This window comes from Micropterus dolomieu, linkage group LG13, assembly GCF_021292245.1.
Source record: "Micropterus dolomieu isolate WLL.071019.BEF.003 ecotype Adirondacks linkage group LG13, ASM2129224v1, whole genome shotgun sequence".
Lineage (NCBI taxonomy): Eukaryota > Metazoa > Chordata > Actinopteri > Centrarchiformes > Centrarchidae > Micropterus > Micropterus dolomieu.
This window is the reverse complement of record NC_060162.1, coordinates 11478689-11506614: the sequence shown is the minus strand read 5'-3', so window position 1 is coordinate 11506614 and position 27926 is coordinate 11478689. Positions and strand designations below refer to the sequence as shown.

General features: G+C 40.9%; 1 protein-coding gene across 4 annotated transcripts in view; it reads right to left on the bottom strand.

Moving 5' to 3' along the window:
• add1 (adducin 1 (alpha)) overlaps window positions 1-27553 on the bottom strand; it is a 31837-nt gene extending 4284 nt beyond the window's left edge. For 2 of the 4 annotated variants that reach the window (XM_046067748.1, XM_046067749.1), the window contains exons 1-13: window positions 27420-27553; window positions 17212-17420; window positions 14645-14807; window positions 14221-14372; window positions 13940-14020; window positions 13614-13763; window positions 13372-13515; window positions 12830-12928; window positions 12272-12445; window positions 11523-11780; window positions 7588-7683; window positions 7368-7460; window positions 3165-3321 (exon numbers count right to left, since the gene is read on the bottom strand). In XM_046067748.1, the coding sequence (XP_045923704.1) occupies window positions 3165-3321; window positions 7368-7460; window positions 7588-7683; window positions 11523-11780; window positions 12272-12445; window positions 12830-12928; window positions 13372-13515; window positions 13614-13763; window positions 13940-14020; window positions 14221-14372; window positions 14645-14807; window positions 17212-17406 (1762 nt within the window). In that variant the 5' untranslated portion in view covers window positions 17407-17420; window positions 27420-27553. Of the gene's footprint in view, window positions 1-22; window positions 1201-3164; window positions 3322-5658; window positions 5746-6952; window positions 6971-7367; window positions 7461-7587; window positions 7684-11522; window positions 11781-12271; window positions 12446-12829; window positions 12929-13371; window positions 13516-13613; window positions 13764-13939; window positions 14021-14220; window positions 14373-14644; window positions 14808-17211; window positions 17421-27419 lie in introns of those variants that run through there. The other 2 variants (XM_046067750.1, XM_046067747.1) reach the window with 2 other exon arrangements.
• Window positions 27554-27926: the final 373 nt, after the last annotated feature.

Genomic DNA, 27926 nt, shown 5'->3' with positions numbered 1-27926 from the left:
ATGAAATAGTGAGAAACTGTTCACCACAAATACGTAAGGAATGTAAATTTAAGTAAAATCACATTTTGACTGAAAGTATCTTAAGATATCAACACCAGCAACATCGCAACACAAAGAAAAGCTGGGACAACACAAAGAACCAAACGAGGGAGGAAGCCTTAATCAGAACACTGCAAAAGCTTTCAACCAAATCCCGATAAAAGCAACCTTGAAATGTCCCATAGAGCCAAACAACCCTAAACTACCATTAGCTTAATTGGAAATAAGTCAGAGACATAAGAGGGAGAGTGGACACCAACAGAGATATATCCAGGACAGGTTAACAGGAAGAGAGGAAGGACACCATTATTCATGTCTTCACATGGGTTGCTCTGATTGGATGACTGAGCTCAGATTTGGCTTCTTCAAAAGGTTAGGACGACATTCAACTTTTAGAGTTGAGAGAGCTTGCTCAAAGACAAGGGGTGGTTGAAAATCTTAAAATGAGCTCGATTTTTACTCCTCACATCCTCACTGCTCCGCTCCTCGTCCAATCAAACTGCAGAAAGGTATCTGATCTGCCAGAACTCTGATGCCTTTGGACAAGACATCAGAGAGAGGGGATGAGGGGGGAAAAATAATCAAGCAAAGGCTTCGAAGATTGAACTGTGGGTAGGGAGGATGCTTGCGCATGGTAAAACAGCGGCAGCAGACTCCAAACCCCCAGTAGAAGGAGAGGACACAGCAGGCAGGGATTCCCACAATCCCAGTGCAGCGGTAGGTAGTGACACAGGCCAAGGCTGAGCAGGGAAGGAGGGAGGCCAGATTTTAGGCACGACTCCGCTTCATCTGTTCTACCTGGAGCCAGATCTGCCTTAGCTGCCTCTACCACTGACTGCTCCTTGCTGAGGGCTCGCACCACGGCACAGTGGAACTCCTTTTCTGGGGAATCTGGAACTAAAAGAACCTCATCTGCAGTCGAGAAAACGTCATCCACAACTGCCTCTGCAGAGTCGGCGCCGCCCTGAGCTGGCTCCTCCCCACTGGGTAGGCCGTGGGAAGAAGATGTTGGTGTAGCGGGCGTTGCTTTCTCGAAGCTTGGTGAGTCGGATGCAGACTGTAGAGGTGTAGAGACAGAGGCTTGACCCCCCGGTAGCTTTTCAGGCTCAGGACAGGGTACCGTGGAGGCTGATTCCTCCCTATTATCGTCTCGTCCCTGCACTGTGAATTCGTGTGTGTGTGTGTGTGTGTGTGTGTGTGTGTGTGTGTGTGTGTGTGTGTGTGTGTGTGTGTGTGTGTGTGTGTGTGTGTGTGTGTGGAGAAATAACATCACAGTCTGGCCAATCTGAAGTTCATCAGTTTTTTTTTCATCATTCTGCAGGAAGGTAAATATTTTTTTCCTTCATTACAAGTATATTAAAAAATTCTCGAGTACGTATAAAATAGCTGTACATAACTTGAACTGAAAACAGAATTAAATGGACACAGACGCATAACCACTCAGGTGATCTCCACTCAATTTTTGCAAGTATCTATGCTTACTTTGTAGACGTCTGTGAAGCTCTAAGAGACATTACTGTTTCTGTCAGACATTTTCTCTTCTTGAGGAAGGTCAAAGAAGAGCGATTCACAGAAGGAGGGAGCTGTGAAAATCCGTGTATTGATTATTTTGTTTCAAAGCCGAATGGGAAAAACCAAAAAAAACAAGTTAAATAGAAATAAAAAAATAAAAACAAAAACAGACATCCGTTTCTGTGTTTTGGTTTTAAAACCAAAATAGAAAAATATTGATTTCGATATTTAATGTGTCCAATTAGTGTAGCTTTGTGTGTTAAAACTTGATAAACCTGCAGCAGATACACTTCGGCGATGGCGGTGCCTGATTAAATGTAATTAAGATGATCTTGAACATCAACATAGGTGGGTTTTTAGTTAGTAAAACTGGAGGCCCACCATTCAGTTTGTAACTCACAAACTGGGACAGGAAGAGGAACGCTTCAGAAGTTGCCTGAGAATCCCCCAGATTTCTTCAGTAACAAATAAATTCAGTAATAGTTGTCAGTACATCCAATGTACACAGCAAACATGAACTGGTATTAGTTAAATTGGCGAGCCGTATATTAAAGAATCATACACAGATTAAAATGGGTAATTTTCGTTCAGCCCCTCCTCACCGTTTCAACCTGACCTTTATTTTCTTTGTGAGATGGGAGAATTTACAAAGTTGCGCAGCACTGCGGAGAGCCTCCAGCTCCAGTAACACGTGGATTAGGCTATGCGTAAAATTTGGAGCATTGGACTTCATCCAGCCTGCGATAGGACTGGCGACCTGTCCAGGGTGTACCTCGCCTTTCAGCCGATGTCAGCTGGAATTGGCTCCAGCCCCCCTGCACGCAGGATAAGCGGTTGACGATGGATGGATGGATGGACTTCATCCAGCCAGAAGGGAACAACCACTGACCGTCCCGTGCGCCGGTTCCACTGGCAGCACAACCCATAGTAGGTCTACCGGAGAGGGAGTGGGGCACTGGATCGTACAGGGTGAGGGAAAGGAGGTTGCGGTAGCTACCTCCCTCTGGTTGGATGAAGCCCGACGCAGACCACAGCTGTTGCAAACAGGTGCACGTGTACAGCAGCCAGTTAGTTTGAAAACCAGTAGGGATACAACACCGGTCATAGAAGAAAACGCAGCTGCTTTGTTTTTCCAATTTGGTTTTCAAACAAAAAACAAAAACATTTCTTTGTTTTTCCAATTTGGTTTTCAAACAAAATAATCAAAGAACAAACCATACACGGATCTGTGAATTACACAGTGCAATTCCCTGTTGTTCATGCAATGCAATTTAACCCTGAGAAGGTTTTTTTTTTTTTTTTCCTTTTTAAATCAAGTGATTAAACTTACTTAGTCATTATATACATGTACCATTATCAAATCAAGAGTGGAATATAACCACAAACCATGTGCCATTTTGGCCGACAATGCGAGGTTGTTTCTATTCCTCAAACTAAAAGGGGTTACGGTGAGCTGACCACCGTGGTAAGCAGACAAAATACAAACCATGAGTATCATTTGATCCATAACAGAAGATCCCAGGGCTAAAGGATGGGTTACCCTTACAGAGGATGTTTTTTCCCCTTCACATTATACTGAGATTCATTTCATCCTCTCCACTCGTCAGCTTTACCTTCAGTCCCTTTTTGTTTCTGCTCCACCTCCTTGCGGTAGTCCTCCAGCTCCTGGTCGGTGAGTTTGGTGAAGGGGTTGGGACCCTGCTTGCTAACAATAACCTTGGGCTGGTACTCCTTTTCGATGATGGCCTTGGACGCTGTCACTAGCTCCCCCTGCAGGACACACAGAAGGAAGGCGGAAAGAGATGAGACAATCATGGTCACATGGAAGTATGTCATTCATTGAAAATTTGCTCTAGAGAAAAAAGTAGATTTTTTTTTTAAATTATTATTCAAATTTGAACAGGATTATCAGATTAGAGGCAGTTTATACACAACTATTATGTACAATGAGCAGAAGTATTAGCCATAGATGAATAAATGCATCTTCACAGTACAAGTTGGAGCTAACAGGCCATTCCATAATTCAGATTATGATGTACAAGAACAGGGTATTTTAATTATAATCAGGAAAGAGCAAGACTTTTCCCTTTACATCCCATACAACAGCACTGCTTCATAAAAGCCAAGCACTGACAGATTTGAGAAAGACTTCAGGCCAACAGTACATCACCCCGTGCACATAAAGTAGTCATGGTGAAGCAAAAAAGCGTGACTGCAGTAGACATAGCAGTAGTTGTGTTCTTTATCCCAAACACATTAGTTTTAACTTCACTAAGAGATTTAATTTTTTTTTATATGTGCAATACATGCAGCAAACAAAACCATCGCTGGACCTCTTTACTGCCCACTTCAACTTGCAACAATACGTTCTGAAACAATAGTGAAAATCTCTCCTGCAGGCATGACATAAATTTAACTCAAGGAACTTGGCTGACACAAAAAACAACACATTAATAATTTCACTGGATCCGTGGTGGCGCATAGATAAGATGCTTGCCTTTGGTGTGGGAGACCTGGGTTCAATTTCCACTGTAAGACATCCACGAAGACACTTAACCCCTAGTTGCTCCAGAGGTGTGCGACCTCTGACATGTATAGCAATTGTAAGTCGCTTTGGATAAAAGTGTCAGCTAAATGAATAAATGTAAGTTTGTAACGCCACCTAAAAATTGAGGCATTCACCAACTTTCTCAGTTGCCTGTATGGGCCAACAGTTTTCTATGTGAAGGACTGGTCAGATTTCCTGCGTCTTACATAAGCTATGACGTTTATGTACGCAATATTACAGCAAATCATGTGAAACAGTGTAATTTTGTGTTTTAGTTGGTTTAAACTAGATAATGTGAGCTTGCCTGCTATGTGTGATAACTTTCACCGTCCACTTGATCAATACAACAAAATTCAAATAAGCCAGGAGGGAACAAAGATGAAGAGAATAAACTGAGTGATGAATAACGTAAGTAGTGTAGACGGTGTAGCACAGGCACAACCTGGAGGAGGAACTACTCTAAATGACTGTATTAGAACATTAAATTGAAAGTATATTGTTAATTTCATAGTATTCTAAAAGTTTGATATTAATATATTCATTATGTTACTATATTCAATATAATAGTATATAACTTACTTACAGCTGCTTCAGTTTGGGGTTGTTTTTTATTTGTTAACTTTGTGCAAGAAAAATGCTCTAGGCTACATGATAGTCTCCAACCTTGATTTTGGGAAGGCTACTAACTTGTCAATAATCATAACTGTTTATGCAGAACACTGAGTTCAACATTTATAAAGTTTGTAGCAGCACATCAAGCTTTTTTTTTTTTTTTTTAAATCCTACTCCATCCAGGTTGCGATTGATTTGTTCACAAAGTGACACTGAAGAGAGCTTTATGAAAAGTAGAATTTGTTCAGTTATTACAGACTTTGGTTCAATAAAAAGCAGAGATTTAGCTAAATAGCCGGCTAACGTTAGCCAAACTCACACGCTCCTTGAATTTTCCCTGTTGTCTTCTGTCTTACCGATTCCGCTGCTGGCGGCGCATCTGGCTCTTGTTTTTCAGGAACGGGGCTGTTCAAAGTGGCCACAGAGCGACCGGCCAACCGGGTTAATCCCGTTACCACTCATCGCCACTCCGACTTGCGGGTCCGGCGGGGTGGGAGATTACGGTCGGCTGTATTCGTAACTAATTTTCTGGTTCACACAGATCTATTTTTTGGAGCATTTAAGAGTGAAATAGGCGCTCGGTAGATCCCTGCGCCTAACGTTACAGAAAGGAATCACAGTTGCTACTCACTGCCTGTCTAGTATTTTTGGCTATGCATTATAAATAAATACATTCACCTACACTTTTAGCAAACAAACTTTTGGACAAACTGGATTTTCACATTGAAAAAACTATCTTCAAAATTTAATACCTTGTTAAATGGCGATTAAGACTTTAATACTTTTTAATGGCCTTAATTTTCGCAAAATTGATTTATTACCTTTTAGAGACTTTTTAAGACCCCGCGGACACCCTGTATTAAGTACTTATCAACAGGCTCAGATGAATGACTGGAAGATGATGTGAAATAGAGGTGAACAGTATTTGTGATTGGAGCAGCAAGTACCTTTCTAATTGATTTAGCAGGACTATAGGACCCCTCGGACACATCGAGGCCATCAATAGTGTCTGTACAGTCAGACAGAGGGGCGTCCTGCAATAGTAAACCCAGTGAGGTGGGGGGGCACAACCCAGCTCTTAAACACCAGCACATTGAATTCAGCAGTCTATCAGGCAGGCATGAATGTGTGCAGACATTTGGAAACATACCACCTTTCACACACGCAAAGGTGGAAAGAATACTCTGATATCTCACTCAAGTACAAATACTATTATCTAACTAATCCTTAAGCAGATGTGAGGCTACTCGTGTTGAAACGTGCAAAAATAGCTACTTTCGATAACATATTTATGGTCAACATGAAAAGGGCCAATTTGTCAACTTGCCCACAGCAATTTCATTGAAAATCCACACTTAAAATTATGCTAACCAAAGACATTGCCTTTCAGAAAAGAGGCTCTAAGTAAATAAGTCCTCCTGGTTATAAAATAAAACACAACGGCTTATCTGTATTGCATCCCTTTTCTTCATTAAAAAGCAGTGGGAAATCTTGGTGTGATTTTTTGTCTTTGATTAGTTTCTTTTCATCTCTGCATACACACATACCATACAGACATACACAAACATTGGAAATGCATGCAAAGAGAGATGATGCTGGAAAGACATATGGGGCTGTGAAAAGCATAGCAGTTATCAAAAAAATAGCCAAGACCATGCATCGTAAAGACAAACTTTCCACACAGGGGTGCTATACAGTATGTGGTTTATACAATCTGAGTCTTAACACAAAACATCACATCAATAACTCCTATGGACTACTGACATGCTTGGTAAAGTTTTACGTAACCTTAAAACTTGGTTAATGCACTTTAAAAATAATTTGCAGCTTTTTTTTCCCCCTCTTTTTTTGTTTTAAATTGCCTGTGTCCTGCTCCTCGTGGTCTTTGGGTTAAAAGACAAGGAAGTGGACAAACTGAGCTTAACGAATGGAGGGCAAACAATGCAAACGGAAAGCAATTTTCCATTTTGCATTTTTACTTCTCAAAAAGAGGATAAAGAGTGCATGCACAGAAATGAAACCTAAGTACATTAGACTGTAGTGGGGACTTTCTTAAACATTGCAAGAGACCAAAATGACCAGCCTGCAAGTGCTGAGACAGACAACAGCCTCAACATTGAACTACCGAAAAGAGAAGGCAAAATTAATAAAAAACACTAAACAAATGTATGAATATGGACACAACCTGAGCTGGCAGGGTGGGAGAGCAGGGTGAGGTTACCTCTCCCAAACACTACTCACCTGCCAGATTGACAATCTCTGTGGTCAAAGAATAATGTAAGAGTTACAAAGTCACCCCATGCTCTTGGAAACAACACGGAGGACATGTTTTGCTCTCCATTATTAGTGGTGAAGTTGCTCCTTCAGAAACTGATGTTAGATCAGATAACAATGAATGGGTTTTGATTACAACCGATTTATGCTTAGAGTCCAAGAAAACATCACGCACAATATACAGCATTTTGCTTTGAGGGGTGACTCCTGACCTGGACAGAATATTATGGGATTGTTTTTTTCAAAATTAATCATTTTAATCAATTAATTTAAAGAGGCAAAACTACACAAACTCTCAAATACTTAATCAGCATGTGACACGCATTCATCTCCAGGTCAGGATAGCTGTAGCAGCAAGGTTTTTATATATTCACAGACTGACCTGGTTAAAGGATCGTTCCACGATGGTGCTGGCACACAGAACCTGAGACTGGGGCCCTGCTGTCTTTATGTCCTGCAGGTTCTGTTCCCGGATCTACAAAACAACAACATTTTAAGTCATTAAAGAATGATAAACATGCAGTGCACCAGGAGCCTTCGACAGTCTTTGTTTCACAAAAGTAAAGACATAAAAAAAACAAAACAGGAGTAAACTGTTATACCTTATTCCTCATTTCCAGGACATCTTTTGGGTTGGTGTTCATTGGGATGAACTGATTGGCTACGGCAGCCTGGCGGAGTCCGTCTTCCTTTGTCCACTATAAACGCGACATCAAGTGTTTAAAAAAAAACCCAACTAAAACCAGATATACTGAATGACATGAAAAACCAAAGCACAAAAATAGATTCAGACAAAATACTATGCAGGCTTCACAACACAAGAATCATGCTGAACTGAAATGGACAAAGTTGGATGGCTGTAAAAAGGTTTGACCGTAAAAAGTGAACCAATGATGAGACACATTTGGGAAAAGATGTGCAAGACTCATTTATACTTTTGTAAATTTTGTATGAGGCTCATATTATTGTTACCTACATCGCCTCTCTGAGGCTTACTTATCAACCGATTATATTACATAGTATTTTCCCCAGTAGGTATGATATCATGTAATTGGCTCTCGTGTGTTTGATTTGTGCAGTGAATTTTCACAAACTATACTGGAGCAGGACCTAAATTATTTAAAATTTATGGAGAGTTGTAGGACTGTGGTGATGTCTGATAGATTGCACAATTAAGGTGTAATTTTACTGAAAAACTATTGAAAGGTCATAAAAAAGGAAGCAATTTTTACAGAAATGCTCAAAAACTCAAACTCAGTATTTGTAGACTATGCAACTTGTTGCAAGCATTATAAATCAAGCAAATCTGTAATTCAATTCACACACTTGATGCTAAAACCCTAGAAACTCTCATATGAACCTGCACAAAGCACTGCAAGTGAGAAGTGAAACCGATATTTACAAATTGTGCTTTTACGTGCTCTCTGACATCTCTTAGTACGTTTTGTGCAAAGAAGCTGCATAGGGATGGGGATCATTAATTTTTTATCAATACCCTTACGATGCCATTCTTTATCCATACCACTATTGATACTTTACTGTTATTTAGTGATGGTTATTTGGTAAGACCAGACCCAACATGCAGGCATGGAGGTAGGCCTGCACGGTATGAGGAAAATATTCAATGTGCGATAACGTTATATATTGAGATGATATATCACTTATGCGTATTAGCTGCCTGGTTGTTTTTAAGGAGGAGCGGCTGGTTTGTCTCAGCCAGCAGCTGAGTTTTTAAGACTATAGACCAGTCTGTGCTCCAGACAGACAGATTTCTATTTAGCTTGTTTTTAACATTTGGCTAATGCCAAGCTTGCGTTAGCTATTAGCTCATACAGGATGAGATACTGAGGGCAGAGATGATTTAATTAAGCATTTCTACATGTTTAACGTTACCTTACAGACAGGTGTATTGATAAAGTATGTTCTTTTTACTTGCGAAGTTTTTATCGCACGTAACGTTACTTACAGTAACGAGCGTAGCTGTCATCACCTAACGTTACAGTAGTTTGGAGCTAACTTAACCCTCTCCGTAACGTTATTCCACCGCGACGGCGCAGCCTCTCGCTCTGCTGCCGCTTGTGTGCGTGTGTGTGCCGACAGAGAGCAGGCAGAGACTGCAGCCTGATGATTTTCTTATCCATTGCGTTTCAAATTAAATTAGATTTGACGCTCCAGACTTAATGTTACATCATCACCTGCAAGTCTCGATAGCAGTATCGATAAGCTCAAACCTTATTGATTTTCGGGTTTTGAGAAATTTTGGATCTGTGTCCTTTTGGAAACTGGTCTCGATCCCCATCCCTAGAACTGCAGAATGTTTCATGTGTATATTGGATATGAGAAGGGGTTTATAATTCTTTAAGCTGCTGAGAAGTAAACCTTGTCTGGAAGGTTTTAGGAGCCCACGGAGAAAAACACTTATGTTTTTAAAATCCTTCAGATAGTTATAAGCCCTTTTTGGCTTAATATGCATGTGTGTTGGTGAAGCACAGTCAGAAACTGATAAAGAGACCTTGTGCATGACGAGAAGATGCATGGACTGAAGCCTAACAGTGTATTTGTACTAGTGAAATCCATTTGTCATCATCATTGATATACTATTGGACTGAAAAAACAAACAGAAGAAGCACACTGGCGATCAACTGAAAACATCACAGAATGAGAAAAAAGGGGGTAAGGGAGGGAGAAGAGAGGGGCGGGTGGTGTCAAGAGGTGAGGGGGAGTGAGGGATGGCTGGGTGGGTGACTGAGATGATGAGTCTGGCTTACGAAGCGAGAGTGGCAGTGAGGGGTGAGCTGGCATCACCAAAGTCATTTCCCAGGCTGATACACAACAACAAGGACGACAGAGATAAGAGAGAAACACACCCGAGGACACTCGCCCACAAAGCCACTGTCAAAACGCGACAAAGATAATGTAGCTTTCCTGCACAGGATGGAAACCTTTTATTGTCTTGTTATCTGATGTTCTCCTCTTAATGTGAAATAGCCCCTTTACTTTTTAGATTGTTTTTGTAAACCTGGTAATGCTCAGCATGATTGAGGGAAATAAAGTATGTACCCATTTCTCGCACGAAACTGAATGAGCAGCGGGTGAACATACAAATAAAATTTTCAGCTTTCATGCAAAATATTTTGTTGAACCTTTTTTAAACTAGGCATGTACTTCACAGCGGAAAGCATAAGGTTATGACTTCATTCCTGTGTTTACTTTAAGCTTGGCTGGTTTGCTGCCAAACGGGGTACTAGATGAGGAAGGGTTTCTGGATGGAAGTAGCCGGGTTGGGGTTGGTTGAGAATGAGATGAACATGTAAACGCGATATACTCACTGAGAAAGAGTCTCACAACACAACATTTCCTACTTTCCCAACAGGAGATAATTTATCAAAATCAGGTCAAACTCCATGGCTTTTTTTTTTTTTTTTTTTAAATTGTTGCCCCCCCCACCACCACCCCATCCCCAAACAAATCCACTCATGCAGGACTTGAGGTGAAATCAGAAGCTATAGAGAATATAAATAATAGAGAAAACAGAAACATACAACTGGGAGCAGTTGAAGGTGTTTGAGAATAACAATTAGAAAGCAGGCTACATATCGCTTGCCAATGAAATTTAGCTTTGATGATTAATAATAAGTATTTTGTTTTATCAAATGTCTATAATGCATCTAATATTATTCTAGTAATTAAAATCTTTCAGTAAGAGACATGCCACCTCCCTCATATGCAGGCAATGTAAATCTTATAAATGCATTTTGAGCAGCCCACAAAGCAAACACACACTTAGAAGGCAGTGGTAGATGGCCTTAATTCGCACTGTACGAATGTTTTCATTTACCCCTTTCACCGAATCATATTTGAGAAACAAAGTTACTTCAAGATGCAAAGACAAAAAAAAAGTGTGTACAACGGGTGTCGGTGAGCAGAAGTGTGGTTAGCAGCAACGTCACCGTGTCTCGCCACATTCACCTGCCCACTTGGGGACTCATGCCACACCCCTGCTGCTCGCTCCTCTGGGAAAAAATGTCAACACCAACAATGCATTTCACTACTACACATGCAGTGGGGCATGCTGTGGGCAGTTGGCCCGGCATCATGAAGCATTAGGAGACCAGAAGGGAAAAAGAGCAAAGGGGGCCAGAAGAAAGTTACAGCTATGCTTCAAAGTAATTAAAAGAGCAGTTAACTGTATTAGAAAGGTGGGTTAATAGGACATCTGAAATTACAGAGTGAGTGAGCCTAAAAACACCTAAAAGTAGTGAAAAGCAAGATTATACTGACTTCCACTTTTAGCCTAGCGTTTAAATAAAAAAGGCTCAGTGAAAAGTGATCAGAACTTCTACTCCACGCTGTCCCCAGAACCTCAGGATGCCGACCACCTACCCGTTTCCACCAACAAGGTAGCTGTAAAATCTATACTATGAACAATAAGGTAGGCACAGACCAAGCAGTTGGTTATACAGCTTGGCACGCAGACACCAGACGAGAGAGACTGCAGCAAGGGTTTGACGTGATCGTGTGTTATGTTCGTCCACACCTTAGGCTTCGACTTGGGGCTGCTGCCGTCGGGCCCGTCCTCGCAGGGCTCCTCGGGCCGGCCGCTGGCATTGAGCCAGCGGGTCTTGTCACGCTGGCCGCGCTGGAAGCTGTGCTTCAGCGGGGAGCGAGCACCTGAGTCACTGTCCTCCCCGTATGAGTAACCACCGTGGGCGGAGGGAGGTATCTCCACGTCACTGTACTTTTTAGCTTTGTCTCGCAATGCCGGGCAGCGGTAAGGGTAACCCGTCCTGTAGCCCTGGGAAACAACAACAGGGGTTATCAAATGGCTAATACAGTAAATATCTATCAGTGTTAAAAGAGACACTATGTTGTGAACACATTCTTCTTCTTCTCACAAACAAAACATTTAATTTGTAGGCACGAAAAACACCCTTGCTCAATTCAATAGTTTACTGCTACAGCCTTACTCTGTCTGGTATGACCATTATGGTAGCTAATGTTAGCAATCTATCTAAAGTTTGCCATTTTATTGAAATTTTGTTTGAAATTGCTTAACAACTTCTACAAATAAAACCGTTCACAAAAGTCAAATATGACTCCCATGCAAAATCCAAACATTCGGCACAGTGTTTAAGTTAGAGGTTAATATTTGTACTGATTGAATAAATTCAGCAATTTGGAATAATTCATGTTTTTGGATTAATTATGGACGTCAAGTCATCAAACAGGTGAGGTAGTAACCTGCTCCCACTGCCCTGTGGAAGGGGCTATCCCATTTGTACCTACCAAGTTGTCGAGCATTCTCATAAGAGCCTCAAACTCCTGCTCCCCGACTAGCCACTTGGGATGTGTAGAGGACCCGTCGCCGGCTGGCTCCGGGACCCGTGGGCGTGCCTTGTATTTACCCGGGTCCAGCATCAGCAGATTATCTGGCCCTCCAGCGCTGACCAGTGTTCGCACCTGAAAGAAATTGTGGGAGGGGAAACATACAGACAATGCACAGACAGGATCCAGAATACAGAAAGAAAAGAAAATGTGGACATGAGGACACACACACACCAACATGAAGAAAGATGAACATATATAAAAATGTGGAGAGACAAGGGACAAAGACAATTGTTATGAAAAATGCAGACAAACATATGGTGCCAAATACAACAACCCAAATAAAAATACACAGTTCTATAAATCATACCACAATGATGAGTAACGTGATAATCCTTTTGTAAGGGTTTAATAAGATTATTTGATTATTTTTTTTTCTTTATTGTCTATGTGCTAGTATCTATTGCTAAGTGACATTTCAGAGGAAATGTCCTTTACAGAGCTCAGTGTGCGTCCTACCTGGATCTCACAGGCAGTAACCAGATTGTGGATGTAATAGAAAGCTTCCTCCACGGTTTCGCCTACAGACACCAAGCCATGGTTCCTCAGGATGAGAACCTGAGACAGAGGGGGAAAAAAATCACAACTTGGCAAAGAACAACGACATGTAATAACGAAAAAAACAACTCATTCTCAAGTTATAACATCTAAATGTAGCAGGTTTTCATAATGAACCTTACATTTCAAATGGAAGCGGTATTTCTCTTGTTTACATTATCATGTTTACATAGACCCTCTAGGGTTGGGCGACAAGGTGAATATATCAGCTATGGGCGATTGGCAGAGCCCATTGCCAGTTGTGTTTTTTAGGGCAAATTTTTAGGATTTGATTTTATTTTAATGGTCTGCCTCCAAAGAACGAGTGAGAGCCGTGCTCAGCAACAGACTCTCCTTCAGCAAGCAAACCAAGCAGCACAAAGAGGCCAGCGACTTCACAGAGAGTCACAAGTGGAAAACAAGTAGTAACAGTTGGAAACTTATAACACACACTCTGCTGTTACCTTGCTGTTAGGCCCAAGGTTCCTCTGTATGAGAGTAGTTTCTTCCTCATCCACCAGTATGCCATGGTAGTCATGATAGGCTACCTCCCCCAGGGACAGTGCCTCGGGGGAGATGGGCAACAGGCCGCATTTCATGGCGGACACCTGCAACCCAACAAACAACATGTGCCATAAGATTGTAATGTATCCATGTCTGTGTGTGTTAATTGAGTATAAATTAGTCTGTATACACTGTCTCTTACCGCAGCACCCGCGGGGGTGTGTACATGTACGATACACTTAACATCGGGCCGTGCAGAATAGATGGCAGAGTGGAGAGTGAAGCCAGCCTGGTTCACCCCGAGATTGGTGCTGCCCCGGTCCACTATCTCACCTTGAAGGTTTATCTTCACCTGGAGAGCATGGCAGACAACAAAAGGGTCACTCAAAGCAACAGGTGCACGTTTAGCTATGAATCTCATGCAGACAACTACGGACTTTTTTCAACATATTTTATCACATTAGAAGTGAAATAATCTAACATAAGAAAATACATGCAGTTCTAATAGAGGTCAGCACAGATTCTCACCAGACTGGAGGCTGTGACTTCACTGTACAGGAGCCCAAACGGGACAATCAGGAAGCGCTCCTGCTCTGAGTTCACCCTGACCTAAAAGAAAACAAATCACATTAGATTACAGTGTTAATGGAAATTGGCTCCAATTGAGCTGAGCCAATTCATAAATACAAGGCTGTTCACCAGCACAAAAACATTTTCTTAAAGCCCATAAAAGAATGATTCAGGAATGCATGAAATGAAAATTCAGTTCAGTCAACATGGTCGGTTGAAATATTGAAGAAGAATCTTACTGTGAGGTGGTTGTAGATGAGCTCGGACCAGCCAAATAAGTCAGCGAGCCGATAGAAGGCAGCCAGCTTGCAGCGAAGCAGCTTCTCACCCTTGTCATAGGAAATAGAGTCTGAGCCACGCAGATCATTCACTGGAGTCACCATACCTAAACCTGAAGGGAAGAGATAGGTCAGATAGAAAATCCAGGGTTGCTTACATGAATCTGTCCAGAAAAAATAAGAACCATCCTGATTCCTTGCTAGCAGGAAAGAGAAAAAAAATCTGACTTGCAGATAACAATAAGATGGATTCTGATTAGTGAAATCCAACTGGACTCTTTGTCCGTAAATTAACTTTGGCGTACACTGTATTACTCATTGTGAGCACAGACATAGCAGGGCTGAGGTCAAAAAGTCGCACACACTCATTCTCTTCTGTGCTTACTCATGTTGAGTGCCGCCATGCCTCCTTGTGGGGCAGCGGGATACATGGAAGGCATACTGGTGGTCATGAAGTCTGCGATCTGCTGCAGAGCCAACAGGCTAGTGGGCGTCTTCCCCTTCTTCAGCTGATCCTGGATCATTGTCTCCAGCTCGTCGCAGAATGCCTGCCGGTCATCCATACACACACACACATATGTAAGGGGAAAAAAACAAAACTGTTTTGTTTTTGGGCCAATGACCCAAAAACAGAAAATGCCTCAAACTGGCTTGTCTGAAGCAGAGAGACTAGCGCAACTTTAGAACCAACATCCATCATTTAGGGAATTTAATATCCTGACACTACGTTTGAAAGCTTTTAAACAACCACCCCATTGTTTTTGCATATTTTAGCCTGATTACTTTCTGACAGCATGCTGCAGTGTTTACTGACCATTCAGTCAGTCCCTTTTGAAATATTAATTTTAGGGGTATGACGAGATCTCGCACAACAAGATCTCGCAAGATTAAATTATGAGCCTCTAACACATCTATATTATATTATCTCGTCAGGTAAAAAGCTGTCTCACGAGACTCACGCAAATGACATTTTTCCACATACTGTCAAGCAGCCACCCATTAATTTTCTTATGCAGTGAAATACAAATGTATAACTGATAAAATAGACTCACAGAGCTAATTAACTCCGGCCAGCTGATTGACACCGGCATACAAACCTGCTCACGCTGTGAGTCCAGACCTTTTTATACAGTCAATGGTCCAGACAGCTGTGACAAGTGGTAATGTAACTGGTAGAGTTTTGCAACATAAACGGCTAAAAATTTAAGCGCAGCCTTCTCTGGTTGGGACTGTGAGCTGCACTTTATCATAGCTGCTGAAGTTAACGTGTGTGGATCTATAGTGAGATTTCTGCCTGATCCAAAATGTTTCATTTACTTTTGGTTTCACATGCAACATGCAGTCCCAAACTGCGTCGGTCAAACGGTCTGAAGGGGATAACGTTACTACCAGCGGATCAATAACGTAATGCACAGCAGAGTATAGGGCAGGTAGACTTCTCATTAAATGATGACGTTAGTCTGGAAATATTCTGCCTTTTCTCTGGACATGTCAGAGAACATGTCCAGATCTGTGGGAGAAATTCTAAATGAGGCGAAAGTTTTGAACATGAGCAGAAAATATGCTGAAACACAGGAACTATTAAAAGTCCAGGAGTTTATAACTGAATTAAAATTAAAAAAATAAATAAAAATGTATCAAAAAAAATTTATCATTGAGGTGAAAAGGTGCCACATTTAAAGAGGTTACTTCCCCAAACAAAGACACAAAGAAGAGGGAAGACTAAATCATGAATCAGCAGGGATGATATTACATGAGAAAAGTTGATCTACAGGAGAAACAGATCTGAAAGCAACACAGAATGACTGAGAGCTGCACTGACTTACATCTGTTATAGTTAGGCTATAGATTTTGAATCGTCACCTGCCACCTAAATTTTGTGTTTCTCTTGTATAAATAAAATTTATACTTGAGCAAGATACTGAACCCCGAATTGCACCTGACGGCTGGTCCACCAGTGTATGTGTGTGAATGACAGTTTTGAGCACTTAGGCTCAGTGAATGAATGTGTGTGAATGCAGATGTAGTGTAAAAGTGCTTTGAGTGGACGAAAAGACTAGAAAGGCGCTATACAAATACGGAGCATTTACATCACAATACAGGAAAGAAAGTGTTAAATGCTCAAAATTTTCATATGATTCATCATAAAAGATTTCTTTAAAATAGTGTTAAAATCTTGTCCCGTCTCAATCTCGTGAATCCAATCTCGAAGTGTCACGTCACACCCCTAATTAATTTCATCATGTTATAAAACTTGCAAAGATGCGAAACATGCTTTAGACAGATAACCCATAATGAGGTCACACATGTGTGTATATATATATATATAAACTAATTTGAAAGGTGTCCTATAAAGTAATAATGTAACCTGACACCCTCATTCAAGTTTCAAACATTTGCAAGTTGATTTTCAGATGTAAATCTGAAAAGTAGCTCCACCTAAGTATGCTTAGGTTACTTAAGTTACATGAACATTAAGTATGCTGTTCAACAGACAGCATATTGGCAGACAGGCCATCCAGAAAGTACACACATTAGTGTACACTCCAGTTTATTAGGTACACCTGGCTAAATCTAATGTGATCAACAGTCCTGCAATAAATCCTCCCTTCATGAAGGTTGTAATGTTTAGTTTTTGTTTTAGAGAGCTGTTGACTCAGGACGTGAACACATCAGTGCTTTTCATACATACAATAGGCCTTTAAAACAGTGCTGGTCAGCTGGTCACAGAGACACTGTTGATGAGGAATAAACTGGATCCATCATGTGATGTTAAGCAGGCTTCCGCCTTTACACTAAAGGAGCCTATTCATATTTTAAAATGCTGGTTGTGGCAGTGTGCTTTTATCAACTCTGTGAGCACAGTATTTTGTCAGTTATTGTAATGAATGTACAGCAAGTGTAGTATATTCTATAATATGTGAGTGATTTGAATGCATCTGTTCCACTGACCGGGCTCTGTAGTATCATGGAGACCCTTTTCCTCTGCTCCATCATGTTGAAGTCCTGCCGCAGGTCGGGTGCCATGTTTCTCTCCCTCTGGTACTCCGGACTGCTCTCATCCACTCGGTCAAAGTACCGCTCCTTGTGGGGGGCTGTGGTGGGAGGGGGGGCAGTCACCACACCGGCACCTGACTCGCCGTTCATCCTGGGCAGGCCTCCTGTAGAGGGGGTGACACAGATGACCTTTGAACTCCCCCCCCATCAGTTAAACACAAAAAGTTAATGCACTGTTATTAAATGTCTCCCTAAATCCAACGTTTCTCAGAACACATTTTCCTGTTAGAGGTACATTAGGTCTATCCCATGGCCCACAGTCACACTGTTACAAAACATAACTTTTAATAATGATCAAAATTAAGTGTCTGTGGGGTGGAATGATGATGACTGGACAAACACCAGGCTGTCACTCAAGTACATTGTTTTATGGGACAATACAGTCTAAGTTGAAAGTTAAACTCCATGCTCAATAAAAATATGATTAGATGCATCAGTGGAAAAACATGTATCGCAATATATACATTACCCCAAATCAAAATGATATAAAACATATGAATATTTTAACTTTGTATACTGTCTGGGGTGGTGATAGGCAGTGGATAAGACACATGTCTTTGGTGTGAGAGACACAGGTTCAATTCCCTATGGTGACACATCCACCAATGTGTCCCTGAGCAAGACACTTAACCCCTGGTTGCTAAGTCACTATGAATAAAAGCATCAGCTAAATGAATAAATGTAAATGTATGTCTGCTTTATACTTTAGGGCTTGTGTCTTAAATATTTAGGGGAGGTCTATAATTGTCATGAATTAATAATAATAATAATAAAAAAAAAAAGAAAGTATAGTAGTAGTAGTAGTAGTAGTAAGACGCTGCGAGAGGGACACAGAAATTTTCCCTGACCATAAGGGGGAAATGAGCATCACCAGTCATAGACCAGAAAGCCAATCACACAGACCACATTCTCCCCTTCTTGATCATGTGATCACTCTTCCAAGCTCAGAGGGCTTTTTCTTTATTGATTTCCACAATGTGTTTCCCAGAATCACAACACCAGTCAACTGCCAAAGGCTGGGCAAAGGAAAGTCAAGCAAAAAATATAGCCAAAGGTCTCTTCCCATTCAGCTTGAAAACATCAACAAAACTCTTAATTATAACTCAGTAATTTCTAATGTATGTTGTGGACATAAATATTACTTTATACCTAGGAATCAATAACTGACACTTAGCTCAAACATTACCATGTATTCCCTTCAACTGACAGCAGCAGGGAGGGGATTTAGAGACATAAAGAGAATAGAGAGACAGATTTCCTATAGATCCATGTCCATCCAGCTGGCTAGGTGCATGTGAGGATAAATAGCCTCCGCCTGTCTGTCACAGCAGCACAGATTACTCAGGCACCGACTCTGAAGGACACACACAGACTTACGAGCATAGGGAAATGTGTCTGTGCAAGCATGCATGGGTAATGAAGGCAGTGGGGGTGCTCTGGCAGAAACTGATGCAGCCCATTAGTCTGCATCAATACAAATGTTCAGCCAAAACTACCATGACTACTGCAGACCAAACCCAAAGCATCCAGTATCACACTGAGAGCTGACAGAGCTGCTCTCTGTTTCGACCCACTTTTATTTCTGTTCTGAGATTTTCCACAACATCAAACCAAACATTTTCACAAATCTCAGGTCACCTACTCCAAACAAGGTTTGTGTGCGTTTTTGTGTGTTCATGCTGTTTAGCTAATTCTAGGCCAAAAGTGTTTTGTCCATTTTCACCACATAAACACATTAAACAAAGGGAAATGAAATGATCACAGCTTAACATTGTAGAGAGAAGGCTGATGAAAAAAAAAAAGTTTTAAAAGTTTTCAGGATGACTGGTAACAAATGGACAGGATATAATACTTGCATTTTATGTCTTTTTTTTTCTTTTTTTTTAAATAACAGATCGAAAAAAGTGTGTTCTTTCTGCTGTCCACCTACCATTTGTTAGTAATTATTTTAAAATCAATATAATAAAATTATTTACTGATACTTTGCTGAGCTAGGCCAGTTAACATTTAGCAGGGCTGGTTTGGCTGTTTCTTCCCCCGCCATAACCACATTCAATCTTTTTTTTATGTAATATAACAAACTAAATTGCCATGATGTTAATTCATCATCACGGATATATGTCATTTACATGAAACAGCTGGGATTTTAGAGGCTGTTTTATTTGGTTATTAGTGTTGTTCTGTAAGTAATAACTGCAAATTTAACATGGTATACATTTCTTCTATAGCATAAAAACACTTGTTTACAGTCTGGTCTTAAATTTGATTTAATATGTAGTTACTGCATTTAGCGTATCCTATCATAGGGTCATTCTGGATCAAATATTCAACATCTAACACTTTTTATTGAGACAAATATTAAAATGAAATACTCTATGAATCCTTACGATGCATGCAGGATATCCATACTGTGTCCAAGGAGCTGGGAGTTGGGGTTGAGACCCAAGGTCGTAAATCGCAATTACAAAAGAACAATAAGAAATCCAAGCTGCTTACTGTCTCTGCAAACATTCAGCAAGGAAAACTCTCTGTTTCTGTCTCACTCATGTGATTAGAACATCAGTTATTGACACAAGAATAAGGACATGAGCAGTTAGCTCTGGTACCAAATACTGTCATTAGGGAAAAACAGAGTTCCCATCACTGGCCTGTTATTAATACAAATGTAACTCCAGGCACTGCAAAAATCAGCTCAGATTAGAGAAAATTAGCAACAACAGTGTTATGCACATCAAAATCTGCCTCCGAAACTCTTCTTAAAAGCGTCACACTTAACAAATACAAGTTTATAGTGTTAGATACAGGTGGGGTTGGTATGTCTAATACTTCAAAGAAGGTACAACAGTACAGTCTCTGCAACCCTTCCAAGACTGGCCAATGTCAGACTGGTTTACAGAAACAGCATCTCAATGCTTCTGGACAGCGAGTCTGATCTCATTCCATTTGGTCTGACTTGTTTATGCTGCATTTGCTGACAGTTGTTCATGTTAGTGTTCATTGCTGGCGGCAACGAAGCAAATCAAACATGTCTGCTGACAACGGGACAACCAGAAAAAAAAAAGTGGCAAAACCCTAAAGGATTAAACATTCATGCTGTTCTCCCATTGACCTTTGTTGTTTAGAGAGAACATACTTGTTTGGAAATCCATCTGAGGTGAAAACAAAGTGTTCAGTCTTTTCACTAATATATCCAATAAACACCAGAAGGCCACAGAGCCCTCTATTTGTTGGTATTTCAGTGTGGGGAAAAAATAAAATGGTATGGTAAAACTGGTATTTTATCATTTATCACTCCATTCCCAGTCTTTGCTAAGAACTGAGCACACACATTATAACATTAATAACTTCACAACTTTTAATTTCTCACGATAGAAACAGTGAAACTGTTAAAACAGTATCCATTTGCCGTCCTCAGTAGACTAATATAATAATTCTGCCATTAGTTAATATTACTGACCCTTATTTTAAGCGCCAGACAGTGATGTCTTCAATTTTTTTAAGAGCTTCTGGGTTTTACCTTGTAAGATCATAGGATGTAACATTTTTAGAGATGCCAATTATGGCTGCTATTGCTGCCAAAAGCAATACAAAAGGTTTGGAGGTATACTGACGTTTCATCTCAAGAGTACAAGCAATTATTTTAGCACTAAAAAACTGAATTTTGGCTTGATATCAACTTGCTCACAATGCTCTCTATGCACTGAAGTGCTGCAGGAACTGTGTAATAGGATCCTTAACCCTGCCTGTAAGCAGCCATCAGCACCACACTGCAGTGCACACCAGCACAGAACGTGCTAACACTTGCAAATACAGGGTGAACGAACCATAAGTACTTGTTAAAGTATCTCTAAAACTGCAGGAAGGAAAAAGATCAAAGAGGGGCAACAGGAGCGAAGATGAGGGTATCAGATGATGTGCACAAATTATCACTTTCAAATATTGTCTTGTTTTGTGGTCGCTGTCAGTCTAATCACCTCAGTGTTAGAGTGAACAAAGCAAGGGAATGTTACAGGGGTATACATTATGCCTTATTGTGCATTAACAAATATTAGTAACAGAGTTTAATCAGGTCACTTCGACCGCCATCTCAAGGAGCATTTGTTTGAGTAAACTCATTTCTTGCTGCACTCTGCCCTGCCAAACGTTAACTGAAACACTCCAGCTGTGCAATACTAGACACCATTCCAGCATGAACATCTCTAGAGCATCTTTTTCTATGGTGTAAACTACTCTAAAACAAATATTGTGGATACTGTAGCAATAACAGTCATTGATGCAGGAAGCTTTCTCCAGAATGTGGTCATCTCACAACCACCTGCGCCCCCGCCTCACCAGACCCCACTCCCATTTTTCCTCATCTCTCCTCAGATATGTATGTGCAGGGGCTTGGCTAGCTTCCACTCATGTTAAGAGTCACTATGGAAACCAAACACGTTACCATGGAAACACAGGACTGCCTTTAAAGATTACTATTATGTAAGAGTAGCTGTAGGCCAACATTACGCTGCAAGCCGGTCAGAGTCACAAGGCACACACCTCCAAACTAACGTGGTACTCATTTTCCATCTGTTTCAACATGTCAGAAGTCAAATATACACTGACTTAAAAACATCCCATTTGTTTTTGATTAGGATGAAGTCATGTTGGGGAGCAATATTTGTTTAATTGGAGCATGTGACTAATTTAATGCATATGTTAGTTCACAAGGTTACTACAATAGTCTTATTATTATTATAGTCTTCAGTGACATGGAATGAGACTGGTGTGCACTGTTTTATAAATGCACCTGTTCTGTATGAAGACCGAAACTAAGAAAATTCTACTGTGTTTGGAAATGCCACTGTGCATCAGAAGCACTTGTCACTGTGCATAGGTTAAGGGTAGAGTCACATCCATACTACCTTGGGACAAGTCAAGACAACCAGAAGGGGCTCATCTCGTCCACCTGAACTTTCTTTAGCAGAGACAGAATCAACTAAACACCATTAACAAAAATGCAGTAACGGTACAAATGGAATATCTTGTGAATGCTTCTCTCCCTAAAGGCAGGTTCACCCTAGCTTCCATAACCGCACCCATTAAATAATCTGTATTGGAAAGTACCCTGTCCTCACTGAGAGGAACCATGGGTGTGCCTAAAGCTGCAGCTCATGCACCACCCTGCAAATGCTGGAGAATTTAAGGCAGCAGAATTGTTTTTTCTGACCTGACCAGCACTAAGAGTCCTGTGTGTTTGAGGGGAGAAAAGTGCATAAGAGGGTTCTCCACAGTTACTAAATAATAATAACAACTGTTTAAGCTCCTATTTAAACCAAGTCAGTTATTGGGTAAGACCCCTAACTTCCTAAATGTTGAATAATCATCCTTTGCTTTGTCCTTCTCTCTTTACTTATCTTCGCTTATGTACGCACTAATACACACTGCATTTTAACAGTTTCACACGCATCGAAAGCTGCTAATTCTGCCTCCATTGTCACTGTGGACGTGGGAAACCCTGGGAATGTAAATATCCGAGGGTTTTCTTGTCTCCAAGCAACAGAAAAATGTTGTAATGATGAATCAAGCATCGCATTCATACAGTACAGTATATGCCACCTGCATCTGTGGGAGAAATTAGGCGACATTTTGTGGCCGCAAAACACTAGACCGATTACAATACCTCACAGAGGATACTACAAATCTTAGCTATACCATATGTGCTCATTGTGCGGCCTGTTTGAAAGCCACTGACAGCTCTTCACTTTGACCAAAGGTTGCATTCATGGAAAACTACTGGCTTAATAAGGAATATCTGACCATTTCTGTATCTCTCCGATACTGACAATCAGACATTCACACCCACATTTTTGCCATGGCTGGCCATGCTGTGTGGGGGTGAGGATGCTAGGTTAGAACTTCTCTCCAACAGAACGACACTGCCTCAGAGCCTTGCTGCAATCATGACTAATATTCACACTGGAATGCCTGTTTCGATAAATGAAGTGAATTAAATATCTGACAAATCAAGGTACTTCAATGGACAAAATGCAATACTGCCATAAAGCAATTCTGCTAATTGATTTGCTTACTTCAGTCTCAGGCAAAATGTCTGATAAACCCATTTACATCTGTCATTTCACAGCATGCAACATCATATTGCTCTTGTAGAAGAAAAGTCTACGTTTTCAGGCAGTAACTCTTAACCTCTTAATATTAAACCCATAACTTGACGGACTTGTCTACCAGGACAATGTCTACCGCATACCCGAAAAGAGAACAGGATGCTGATGCATTAAATTAATTCATTTAAACCTTTATTTATCCAGGATTTAAAAAAACCTCCTAAATAAGAGATTGAATTTCTAGATGAGTGAGTCAACTCGTGTTTTGAACCTGCTATGACACCACTGAATATAGAGGTTTCCCTTCCCTGCAGAGGCCTCCATGAGCCAAGGATAGGAAGAGGAAAAGGTAGAGAGGCTGTATGAAGAGAAGCACCAGGCTCTCTGCTCTCCCACGGTGGCTGGCTTTTTTCTAAACTTTACAAGCGCCAGGCGTACATTGTACATATTTCAATTTCATCGTAATTTTCTTTTGAGAAACGGAAGCTTGCACTAAAAGCATCTTTTCTGCATGACTAAGCTCTCTGAAAAAAAGAAAGCAATCTGATAAAAGGGCCCATTTAGTTTGTTCCAAATATATGCCAATCAAGCAATAGCCATTCAAAAAGATCATTATGGTGTAAAAAAAATTGTAATGGGGGGAGAGGTGGGGGTGTGTACAGTTGGTGAAGCAGTTTTCAGACCTTCAAGAGAAGCACTCAGACAAGCCTCTTTATATCTCTGAGCTGAATGCCTGTCATTACTGGGGACGAAGAATCCAATGGCAACTGCTCTTTAGTGTTTGGTGTGTGCGTGCATGTTACAGACCCTAACTACTATGACTGGTAGGAATGCATCGGGTCTCATATTAGCATGGACCCGTGTATGGTCTTGTGCACCTGACATTAACTGACACACACACACACAGAGAAGTTTTAGTGATTTACAACATGAGCTAACGGCAGACAAAACTAAAATACAGTACTATACACATCACTTAAAGAAGGCAAGAAACATTGGCCTTGTAGCAACATTGCTGGTGACTCCCTGCTTCAACTTGTGCCACTACCTTTCTCAGTATGAATATCATACCATACTGCATGCCATGACATTTTCCATCCATCGTCAACCGCTTATCCTGTGTACAGGGTCGTTGGGGGGCTGGAGCCAATCCCAGCTGACATTGGGCGCAAGGCAGGGTACACCCTGGACAGGTCGCCAGTCCATCGCAGGGCGCCATGACATTTTAATAACTTAAATTCCACAGTCCAAATACAAACATATCCTTGATTTGGTGAACACTGTTGAGCATTTAGAAGCTAATAGGACCAGCTAGGTAGTTATAGGAGGTTTAAATAAAGATAAGCTAATTCAATTCAAACCTTGTCCACTCCAAAATAAAAGCCAAGAGACATTGATTCAAGTTTTATCTGAGAGACAAGAAAAATTGCTCCCCAGACAAAGCCAACGAAATGTTTTTTTTAAATAAATGTACTGCATTTAAGCTTCAACTTCAGAGGGAATATCTTCATGGGAAAGGTATTATCTGCTTCTGACTACTAGGGGTGGGGGGAGAAAAAAAAACAAAAACAAAAAAAACATAGATACAGCATAGTATCGTGATATTTGCCATGGCAATACTGTATCGATACACGGATGCCAAGTATCGATATTTTATTATATAAATTGCAGATGGGAGTTTTAACTTTTTGGTACTAGAATAATAAAATCTATTGCTTTTTTAGTCCACTAGAAAACTTAACAGGACTGAAAAAGTGATGTGAACAAACAGAGAAATGTATCTTTTTAGATAAACAGATGTTGACAAAGTTTGACTTAATTGGAAGTTGGAAAAGGGTAATAAATTGCAATATATCTCAATATATTTAAAATCGCAATAAAATCGATTCGCAACATAAATATCGTGATAATATCATATTGTGGGGACTCTGGTGATTCCCACCCCTACTGACTACCACAGCCCAGCCAGACCATTGTGTTGTGCTGCTGTGTTGTGGAGTGGCTTGGGGTTTATCTGGCTGTCGCATGTCATATGGGACAGAGTGGCAGAAGATTGCTCTGTGAAACAACACGCCCCTCCCTGTACAGTTTCCCTAGTCTCACTCTCTGGCTTGTACTATCATGTGTGCATCTGTATAGCATTCTGCTGACTAGACATTTGACCCAAACATTGCTATATGTTGACACGATCTTTAGTGACCTCTGTGGTGTGAATGGAAGTTCAAGAATAATTTCATATTTTCACATCTCTAACTTTAAAAAAGTCTCCTGAAACCATGCAAAGTGATCACATATGGGGAGGAAGGAAGGAAAGAGTGAAATAGAGAGAATGGACTTGAAATGAGGAACACATTTTCAGCTGCACTGCAGTCAAGGGTGTGGGCGTGGGGAGTGGGAGTAAAATAAACACTGCTCTGTATCTGGAGTGAGTGTGTAGTAGTGAAGTGTGCGTGGAGGGTGGCAACATGGAGCCAGACTGACAGAGCTAAGCTCCCTCCTTTGGGAATTTCACTCATTCTAACACAATTACCAAATCCAGGGAGTTACCATCCCTTAACACACACTCAGACAATTTATCTTGGCAGTTTGGCTGTGCTAATCCTCATACAGTATGAGGGGGAAGGGACTTCACAGTGGAGAAAGAAGCCAGACACAGCAAACAACTTACTAGTTACGTTCTCCAGTTTGGGCCTAAAAACAAACAGTGTCAGACAGTAACACACATTAAACCCTTGTACAAACCTTGCACAGCATGACACAAACTCTCAGGTAATTATCGCTTCTGAATACTCCTCCTGACACTCTTGGGACAACTGGGACTGCAACTAACACCTTATTTGATTTTTTTATTCATCTTTTAAATTTTCCATCTACTCTATCCAGTTTAAGTCTATTAAATGTCAGAGAGTGCAGTAGAACGCCCTTTGCAAGCTCCCAGAGCCAATGACATCGTGGACTTGCTAGTACTGCCCAAAACATGAAGATATTCAATTTATCTTTATCAAAAAACAGAAAAGGACAAAAATCTCACATCTAAAAGCAGCAGCATCTAGATGCAAGAAATATTTGTTAATTGTCCTCAATGAATGATTGAATGGATTTTGGGCCAATCCATTCCACAATTAAGCAGTTTTAGGTAAGCATGATATAGCGTTATTGCATTTGCACTACTAATGTACAGTGTACTACCATGAATTATCGTTATACTGTATACTTGGAGTTCAATGCAATGCAATCATAGACTGTATATAAAGCAATGCAATGTTCAATACATTGCACTGCAAATACAAACCAAGACCTGGCTACTGTGACAACACAATAAAGTACTATCTGAAGGCATGTGGCAAGGCGTTTCCTCTTATAGCCTAACGTTACTGCGAAAAGACAGGACGAAAAGTGATGAGGAAACTAATTTAAAAAATGAACGTGCACAGTTATTATAATGAAGGATATGGTGCCAATCTGGCCAACAGGAAAATGCTCCATCACTACAGAACTGAACACAGCCTAATTTCTCCTAAATTACATCAAAATACGCCCCGACAATGAAACAGACCAACAAAGTGCAGAAACACTAAGTTACATAAAGAAACGTATCGATCTGGGAAGCTAAATAATCCATTAAATAGCCTTGCTACAGTCACTGTGCGCATGTGAAATGCAAACAGTGCAACCACAGGCCTGCTCGGGCAGCAGGCTAACGAGACTTGGTCAAAACACACCGGGCACAATGTGGCTCTGGGCTGTTTTTGTGCGACACATGAGCGGAGGCGGAATCAGGCTAAAACGCAGAAATAGGCTACTCGTTTAACAGTATGAAATTAAAAACGTGCACCGCGACCTCTCTGCAGACTGAAACGCAACATATTAGCAAAACAATGAGAGCTCGCTACAGTGAAACACAACGACAAACATTTTTTTAAAAACACACACACGGGCCATGTTGTAGCGGGCAAACACGGCCGCTAAATCACAAAAGCTATGGATTATTTCGGAGCTTACCCTCTCTTTGATGAAGTGATGAAATATAAACAGCGCTTGGTGAAAGCTGGACGGTGGTTTTTCACTATTTTTATCCCCGACCCTGGTGATTTCAGAGTGGGTTTATCTCTCTGAGCTTGTCGTCCCTGCGTCGCTCCGCCCATCCACCATCATCCCACTTGGGTGCGGCAAACTGGTTAATCTGCGGCTCACTATTGGCTACCCGCAGGCACGTGACCGCACCGGGGAGAGTGGTTGGAGCACAGGATCTTTGCCCGCCCCGCGAAAAATTACCGTTGTGTGTAATGGTAATTCATGGTTCCGTTTACTGATAAAAACTAGACATGAAGCTGCAAGAGCCTTTTCCGGATTCATATACCTGTCCTGGCAGTAATGCCCCAATAATCTGAAAGCCCCTATACAAACTGAAAGAAGGAGGTCATCACAATTTCTATATAATCATACCACTGACACCTATATTTTATATCCTAGCTGCAGCATATATTTTAACGTTTAACCTATGATATT